Source organism: Orussus abietinus, unplaced genomic scaffold, assembly GCF_000612105.2.
Source record: "Orussus abietinus isolate OABI.00-Male unplaced genomic scaffold, Oabi_2.0 scaffold122, whole genome shotgun sequence".
NCBI lineage: Eukaryota > Metazoa > Arthropoda > Insecta > Hymenoptera > Orussidae > Orussus > Orussus abietinus.
In genome coordinates, this window is record NW_019394329.1 from 261848 (window position 1) to 271282 (window position 9435).

The following is a 9435-nucleotide window of genomic DNA, read 5'->3' on the forward strand; positions in this document are numbered from 1 at the left end:
AGGTTGACCCGCGGCAAAGAGAGGAGACCGAAAGAAGACTGGAGGTGGCAGAACCCCATTGTGTCACTCTATATAAAACAGTGCACAGTACACCGTGCGGTATTGTCAACATTCACCGCATCTGCGGTAACATGGTTCCCTCTCGCAAGGTACTTCCCACAAGAGTTTCACTCTCTTCGGCGTGTAGCAGTGCGTAGACGTCAAGCTGGAATTTTACATAACATCAAAATCTTAGTAAACCCACCCGTTCGAAAATTTCCTAAACTAAATAGAACCTTAACTTGCGAATAAGTGCAACTTAACGCCAGATAAACATATAAATCCCGAAGGACTCGCGGTGGTTAAAGTGAATGCCCTGAAAGGGATGTTAAAGAAGCGGCCGCTAAACCAATTTCCGTTCCGTTTGTTCAAGATGACGCCATGGCTGATGGCATTCATCTGTTTGGCAACGGCAGGCTGCACCAATGTAACGGACCAACAGACCTCGGAAACCCAACACGACCATCAGGTGGCCATCCTGAAACAGATCAGGAAAGTGAACGAGGATGGCTCCTACACCTTCGGATACGAAGCTGGTGACGGATCCTTCAAGGTATTTCGTGGATTATGATATTTCTCGGAAGGCTGCATAGATCGCTCTAGAGTAGATCATAAAGGGGTACCAAACGATTCAACGGGAACATGCATCTCGAAAGGGTTGTGGTTACGGGTAGTCGTGACTTCTTGAAGGTGGAGAAGTTCATTGCTTCGCTTCATTCCGATACATTCATAAAGTGCCCATGAGTAGTTAACGTATAGGGATGTCAAGTCGAAATTGAGATAAATGAAATACTGCATAGATCGCTCTAGAGTAGATCATAAAGGGGTACTAAACGATTCAACGGGTACATGCATCTCGAAAGGGTTGTGGTTACGGGTAGTCGTGGACTTCTTGTAGGTGGAGAAGTTCATTGCTTCGCTTCATTCCGATACATTCATAAAGTCCCCATGAGTAGTTAACTTATAGGGATGTCAAGTCGAAATTGAGATAAATGAAATACTGCATAGATCGCTCTAGAGTAGATCATGAAGGGGTACTAAACGATTCAACGGGTACATGCATCTCGAAAGGGTTGTGGTTACGGGTAGTCGTGACTTCTTGTAGGTGGAGAAGTTCATTGCTTCGCTTCATTCCGATACATTCATAAAGTGCCCATGAGTAGTTAACGTATAGGGATGTCAAGTCGAAATTGAGATAAATGAAATACTGCATAGATCGCTCTAGAGTAGATCATAAAGGGATACTAAACGATTCAACGGGTACATGCATCTCGAGAGGGTTGTGGTTACGGGTAGTCGTGGACTTCTTGTAGGTGGAGAAGTTCATTGCTTCGCTTCATTCCGATACATTCATAAAGTGCCCATGAGTAGTTAACGTATAGGAATGTCAAGTCGAAATTGAGATAAATGAAATACAACGTCCAATCTCCGGGCAGTGACTGACACCACCTTCATTACTTTGCACGTTCCGACCCACTTACTGGAAGCAAACGTTTGCTAGGTCGAGAGCCGCGACGTTTTAGGCAACATCAAGGGGACCTTTGGCTTCGTAGACGCCGCCGGGGAGATTAAGAGGGTGTCGTACTCCTCGTCGAACGGGACGGGCTTTAAAGCAACAACGCTGTCGCCATTGCAGGAACATGTGTCAGTTGTGCAGAGCATACCTCGTCCCAATCGCACCTCCACTACCAGGAAACCAAATGTAGTCTACGCTACCGAAGGATCCACCAGAGCTTCGGTAGTCCAGGCGATTCCGCGCACCAGGAAGACGACTACAACTCCGACGACAACGACCACGACCCCCAGTTCAACGACCGAGCCCCAAAGGCCAATATTTGGTAATTACGTGAGGGCCGGTCAGAAAGGTCGGCCGAGGTTCGTCATTAACGGTCAGCAGCGGCCAGTACTGATCGAAGAGGTGGTCGAAGACGAGGATTCCCAGATCAATCGTCCCAACACCGAGGAAAAGGCCACGTCCGCCTTCAGGAAGATCGTTTTTACGAAACGTCCCGTGGGACATAATCTAAGACCCATCACGGAAGACTTTGAAGAGAAAGATGAAGACAGGATCACCACCGGGAACACCTTGAGGAGGCAGCTTCAGGAGGAGACCACGAAGGTGAACATCCCCACGGAAGCGGCCGAAGACGATCGCTCGGATGTGTACGGTGGATCCTTATCGACGACGCGTCCTCTCTTCACGACAGGAATGCCTTCCCGCGTTCTCCAGAGGGTCATTGCCTTGAGGGAACGACCTAAGACCATTTATGTGAACCAGGAAAACGTTGGACCGGCCAAGTTCGACAGTCCTCGAGTGTACGAACCCGAGGATAAAACGGTTCAAGAAGAACGCAACGCCAATCAGTTCTTGATCCAGGGACCGACAAGAGCCCAGAGCGATATGCGAGATTACGTGAGGCAGAGTTCGGAACCAGTCTATGTTCGGCAACAACCGGATCAGTATTTGCGGGAACTTCCATCAGGAGGAATCCTGGTTCAGGGATCTCCGGTGAACCCCGACGAGGACCCGACCTACAGAGCGATTCCCATCGGCAGGATCCTCCTTCGCCCTTTACCGGGGCAACAATCCCTGTACTCGACAACGACGGATGCCAACGTCCATTATATCACGGAAAATCCTGCTTCAGAGTCCATGGAACCAGCCCGAGTACCAGTGATTCCGAACTTCATTCGCCAGAGACCGTTTCCCCGTCCCTATCCGGAGCAGGAACTCCGGCACAGGCCGGCTCTCAGACCCATGATACAGTCCCTTGACGAAAGCGACTACCAGCGACCCATCGCTCCAGAATATCCCTACAGATCCAGTGCCTTAACACTCCCACCGGAACCACCCAACCCCATAGCCCCACCGCTGAGCCGCCGGGACTTCCAGATCCTCCTGAGGCGACTTCTGGTCAGCCAATACGGTCCCCAGGCCTTGAACTACCCAAAGACATACCTTGAAGACGCATTGTATGACCATCAGCCCTACCCCCAATATCAACCGGCTTATCAGTCACCTCTTCCAAGGCGAGATCTCGCCTACGATCAGACCACCGTCCCCGTGCAATACGGTGATCGCGTTCCGATGAGGCGACCTGGGCTCTCCAGATCCCTGAACCCTGTCTATCAACCAAATCAATACGATGACTATCAAGATCAGGGAAGGTATACGAAAAGGGTTTACCGGCAGAAATTCTATGTGCCCGAGGATACCGACGACGGAGACGAGATCTTGCCACCACCCATTCGCGAAGCTCTACTCCTCAGAATGCTACAGCTAGCGATTAATGCCGAAAGACCTCCGATGAATTCCATGGTGACCAGTACCACGACCCCTTCTTCTAGATACAGAAAGGCTGGACCTGTAAGGAGCGTACAAATCATCAATGAGGATTCCGAAGAGGAGAAAGACATGGGAAAGAAAATGTAGGAAACCAAGGATGCGTGATTATCCTTGGTACTTGTAGTGGCTATCCCGTCTCTCGACTGGTGCTTCCGATAGGAAGGATCATCATATGCGTTTCGTGATACGCATTCTTCTCGCTGCAGCTGAGAGACACAATGGAGAACTGTAACAAGATCGCACCCCTCTTCACAAAACTATTATTGTATTCCCATCTTCGTCACTTTTTTATTCGACTTATTTATATTTGTTAGTTATTTAAGACTCATCTCATATGTCCTTGAATTTTTCCAACTTGTTACTAGAACTTTAATTAAAGCGAATAACAAAGTGTTCAAGTGCAACAAGATGCTTTTTCAATGTGTCGATATTGCAGTAGAGACGCATATTGATTCATTGATATTTTTTCTTTTCTCTTTACTTCCTGAATCTCTACAAGTTTGATCCATAATTAAGATCATCTGTATTAATACGTTTTCCAAATTACTAATATGAATACTGCATTCAGAACCAAAGTGCATTTATATGTAGATACATGTATAGCTGGAAAAAGACGACTATGAAGTATCATTCGTAATATTTCTGTTTATACTTTAATCTTTATGTTCTTCAAGGACTAATATCTTTAACCACGTCTCGAAGGACCCAGAATTCAACCAAAAATGAACCAAGGTTTAAACATAGAGGAACGCTCAACAAGCAAATAAAAGAATTACATTTAGAGTACATCCATGTCTAACCAAAAAGGACGTTTCCACGTAAAAAACCTTTCCAATAATAATAGGAAACCTCGGGATGTATTTTCGTTTGATATGTACATACGCCGTTACATAAATTAGTGATAGCATACGTTTGTGTATCGAAATAAAAAGTGAGATGAAAGATAGCGTGTCGTGGGAATTAATTTCGTAACTCCTTGGGAACTTATGTGCGTGGACGGGGAAAAAATAACACGCCTAGCATTAGCAATCACCAATTAGAATCGCATTGCGACACCATAGACGAGATACTGCGAGACAGGTACATTCCACAAAGTTGTTCCAACCGTAGGTAGAAATCATGAGATCTTTCTGCCACACGTCTATGTAACTAAAAACCACTTACAATTAGCTTTCTCGTCATCCGTGATTCGCCAAAACAGTCTACAGTCTACGTCTTAGTTGGCTAAATTGATGGGAAGAAAAGTCCATCCAAATGAGATCTACTCACAGGAACTGAACACGCATTTGTGACGTAAATGACAGTCGGTATAAAGTTGCATAATGCTTCTAACGAAGCTATTCTTCGGGAGGCCATTTTGGGGAACAGTTTCCAGCCAATTTCTTCCACGTTGTTTGCATGACACATTATAACATCCAATTCCTCTAAAAACACGAGACTCTTAATTGAAATAAATCGCTACGAAATATAAGAATGTTTTTTCAAAATTAAGGAGTTAAATGTACATACATCGGAAATATTTAGTCTTAAGACATGGTCTAACCCTGTTCACCACAAGTGATGCAAGGAACGTTCTTGCAAAATTTTATTCGTCTTTTTCCATCGATCAACTTTTCACCAATGAGTACCAATCATTATTGGGGTCTTAAGGTGAAGTGAAACCCCCCTCAAATCAGTCGATTCGAATACAACACTTTTTTTTAAGGATATTGGATAGAACTGTCCGAAACTTTGACACATGACTCATGATCGTCTAAGAATTCTTCCAACACATCTTTGGATTTTTGAAAAAAAATTTTTTAACTCGGACCAGACCATAACCAAAATGGTGTCGTGCTCTCATATTTTGATTGATATTGAATTATTGCAGGCTCTAATATGAGAAACGAAAGGGTCAGAACAATTGTACGACAATTTAGAAAACTGTCTTATGCGCATCTATACTAAAACAATGACAATACGTCTCGGAGTGAAAATTTAGTTGACACGGAAATCACAGATGGCGCCAGGAATCCTTCTGCAGTCAATTTGGGCCTCAGAAACCATAAATCTAGGGAATTTCTGGAATTTTACTACGAGTTCTTTATAACTATTGCACGAAAACAACAGATGAAGTATGCCATTTAATAGAATACTCAATGTAATTCGACACGGCTGTCAATATAGAAACGAACGCCGGCAACGTAGGTATTTAGAAAAACCTGTTTTTCCGACTTCGATCAAGTTCCTAGGTCGGTTTCATTTCACCTTAATAAGCGTTTAACGTGTCAGCTCGTAAAAAGAAATTGCGAAGTATCGACGGATTAACGTGAGAACAGTCTTGGGACCAACAGTACTGGCGTCGTACCGGAAACCGGATATTTCGTGTCTAGAAAAGCTGTTATTACTGGCGGTACTCTCGCGTGGAGATAGCGGTTTAGTTCGAAAAGTATAAGGAACTTCCGCCTCCTTTCCTGTAGGCAATTCTCCTGCGCCGCGACGTGTGTGTTTTGTACGGATCGTGTGGTAAAAGACATTCTTCTGGTGAATAGCCTAATTAGCTTCTAAACAGTGCTCGGTTGCAATGACAGCAACCCAACCGAACTTTTCTTCCTAGTGACGGGGACAGTAACGTACTGTCCCACAGTATACCTATACTTACGATGATTACGGAAATGGCCTCCCGGAGAAAACGCCTGCGACATTGTGTGACATGGGCCCATTTTAGCGACAGTCCCATGGGTCCTACATTGTTCGTGGAAAAAGTTGGAATGAGAAATATGCATTGTTCGATTGAACGAAATGCATCAAACTTCCGAGTACGATGCACTTGCATTGTTACTTCCAGCCGCTGGACGCAACCGGTTAATAAATGGCTTTGATATTCTCGATGTCTATGCGGAATGAAAAGCTCATTTCCAGATTGCAAAATCTTTTTCGATGGTTTGTTACTAGTTATTCTGTAAATATTACAAAACCCTTGATTGGTATGCTGATGAGAATGGAATGTGCTTTAAGTTAGAAGATAATTAAAAGTCACGTCAAAGTATTTCCGTTGAAATGTACGAAATCGACGAATATGATCAAGGAGGGAATTTCTTTAAGTTCAATATCTAACAAGCACATTCTATTAAAAACGATAACAAGGTGCATACTAAACGCTGCCCTTTACGACAGTCAATCATTGTCCATTCTTACAAATAGTTACAGAATTCTCTCATTTTCAGGCCTGTGCTCATAGTAATTCATACGAAACAACGTACAAGAGTCGTGACAGCTTCAAGTTGACTAGAATTCGACGAGTATAAAAAATTAACGTTTATGAGGATTCTCATAAACAAAATATCACTCGGACTCACTTAGTGATACTTTTTCTTCGTTATTACCATCACTGATTGTTATTGAATCTTCTTCAGGTGACTGAAGTGTGTTGATTTGATGTTTTGCTTCGCGTAGTTTCTTTACTTTCCTTTTAATAGCCATTGCACCTATGTTAATGAATACAAATAAATAAATGACTGGAGTATATTTTATTTAATAAAATGTAGTTTTGCAAAGTACTTACAATGCAACATTTGTTGAAGTTGAATCTTATTCCTTGAGGACATTGGGCAAGTGTTACTAAAACATACATATCGTTAATGTACTTAATGTAATACTTGAACACCGTTAAACATTCACTATAGATGATAATTAACAGTCAACCTTTTCAACGAATTCTGATGCCGTTTCCGGATACTTGCTAACTGCATGACTTCTTGAGAAGGAGGTGGAAAAATGCAACACTCCAACCAATGATTTGAACTCATACTCCCAAAAAGTTTTATTATTACCTAAGTGATGTAGAAATAAATGTCAGAGCATTATTTTTAATAGTGCTTAACAATAATACTTGTATAAATATTCAAATTAATAAGCAATATTAGAAACTGTTTACTGAATTCAGTATCTCCAACATGAACCACATCCAGAAGAAAAACTCTATTCTTGATGTAACATGTGACCCGAGTAAGAAACCAGGAATCAGAAGTATGTACAAATACATCCTATAAACTAAAAAAAGATTAGAGTGTGGTATGCACTATAACAACCATGTTCATCAAAAAACATTTTACCAATTAATGCAATGAAATAGGAACAGTAGTTTTGTAATAATTTTCCCAGTTTTTTTTTGCCAACCAGAAAGAATAATTCGGCAACTATCAACTGTCAGGATATCAATGGCTTTGTGAAGTAACAGATTGGCAACAATAGGGTATGGCCTGAAAAAATAATACATAACTGCTTCACGATTCAAGACATAGTTGTAAAATATAACATATTGTAGTACCACTTTCTGTATCATATTACATAAAAAAAATCATTATAAGAATAAATCACATATATATATATATCTACAAATATAAAATTTAGATTTACTTTTGTAGATAGGGTTTAATAATAAACAGAGCAAACAGTAATTGGGTCCATCCCTTCATCCAGTCACCGTTACAAAATAATTCCACTCCTGCATGATGAATATAAAAGCTTTTATGAAAGGTAGAGCCTAATTCCTGCCACTGACTATCAAACCGAAGGGAAGACAATGTTGAGGTTCTTGACATTGGAAACTTCAAATAACATATACTGCTGAAGCAAAAGCCACAATTCCATATTCCACTGATTATTCGATTTCTTTGCATCAGAGGAATGCACATACGGCGAAGTAACATCTGTATTAAAGAATATTGGTACTTATATACATGTGTTTTTAATCATTTGTTCATTTTCAATACTCCTTATAAACATAGCAAATAATGATACAGTAAGCCCTTGGAAATGTACGTATGTATGAATAAGCATACACCATAAATTATTCAACAAAGATCAATTAAGACTGTAATAATTTAAAAACAGAAAAATATCATATATCCCACATTTAAAGTAATGTTTAAATGAAATCGTACATCTCATTTTGTTATAGGATCTCTCTCTATTTATGCCATCAAAAAGAGAAAAGCATTACAAAACTCTCAAAATTTTGTTTCAATACATAACAACATAATATACAAATATGTTTGATATATTTGACATATATCTTCAGGATACATCAATGATAAGAGATAGGACTCCCATCAAATATATGCAATGAGGATGGTCAACAAACTAAACAAGCATTTCAATGTCAAAATAAACTTTAGAAAGCTGATAATACTTACATTAAGGCACTTTTTGTAAATCAAATAAAAAATTACCCATAACAAAATTAAGTAACCAGATAGAAAATCAATTTTTGCATCCTGCCTAGTACTCTCATCTTCATTTCTTAAAAAGTGATGCGTTGATAGAAAACCACTCATATTTAGTAACGAATAAAATTGCATTGTTCAGCTATCCGTACACTCTAGAAGCATATTGTGCAATGACAATGTAACACGAAGGCACTTTCTTCGATACAGTCTCTGTTCGATATATTACTTCACTAAGAAACTCGATAAACTTCGTACAGAAAACACGTTGTCAGTAAAAACTGCAAGTGTATTTACATATTTGTTTTGTTCCTCAAGTGACTTGTCTTTAATTAATTTCAGAACATTCAAGTTTCTGCACACCTCTATTACGTTTCAAATCTAATTTCTCTACATGAACAAGAACAAACAAGAATTAAATCAAAGGCAAAGAGAATCATACAGAGTATCTTGTTCATACAGAGATGAGTTGGGAGATTGCTCACGGGCAGGGTTACGCGATCGCGTCGTGTGCTGTCCCCGGTGGAGGATGTGGACGGCTAATGCACGGGCCACCTGATACACATCAATGCCGGCCCAATTTAGGGATCCTCCTCATCTCTGCTCCCGACTCATCTCTGTGATAACAAACATCGTTTAACACCTTTTAACATCTCTTACCAACAAGTCCAGCAAGATCTGCAACGATGAACTACCCATGATGTCTTGAACAAAAAAATGAATCCAGTTGTGATCCACCTAAACCTGAAAAGGGGCACAAAAGAACAGGTAAAACAGAACATTTAAAAAAATCCAGGAAGTCTGAGATTAGACAGCGAATAAATTACTAAAAGTCAAGAACAT

General features: G+C 40.8%; 2 protein-coding genes across 2 annotated transcripts; one reads left to right on the forward strand and one right to left on the reverse strand.

Moving 5' to 3' along the window:
- Window positions 1–412: 412 nt before the first annotated feature.
- LOC105700181 lies at window positions 413–3472 on the forward strand. Its single transcript, XM_012425824.1, has 2 exons — window positions 413–592; window positions 1676–3472. The coding sequence occupies exons 1-2, from the start codon at window positions 413–415 to the stop codon at window positions 3470–3472; spliced, it is 1977 nt and encodes a 658-aa protein (XP_012281247.1).
- Window positions 3473–4223: 751 nt separating this feature from the next.
- On the reverse strand, window positions 4224–9032 carry LOC105700192. Its single transcript, XM_012425844.2, has 10 exons — window positions 8563–9032; window positions 7784–8076; window positions 7480–7626; window positions 7302–7410; window positions 7070–7197; window positions 6930–6985; window positions 6628–6852; window positions 6027–6324; window positions 4655–4807; window positions 4224–4534 (listed from the first exon to the last, which is right to left on the reverse strand). The coding sequence occupies exons 1-7, from the start codon at window positions 8725–8727 to the stop codon at window positions 6710–6712; spliced, it is 1041 nt and encodes a 346-aa protein (XP_012281267.1). The 5' UTR covers window positions 8728–9032; the 3' UTR covers window positions 4224–4534; window positions 4655–4807; window positions 6027–6324; window positions 6628–6709.
- Window positions 9033–9435: the final 403 nt, after the last annotated feature.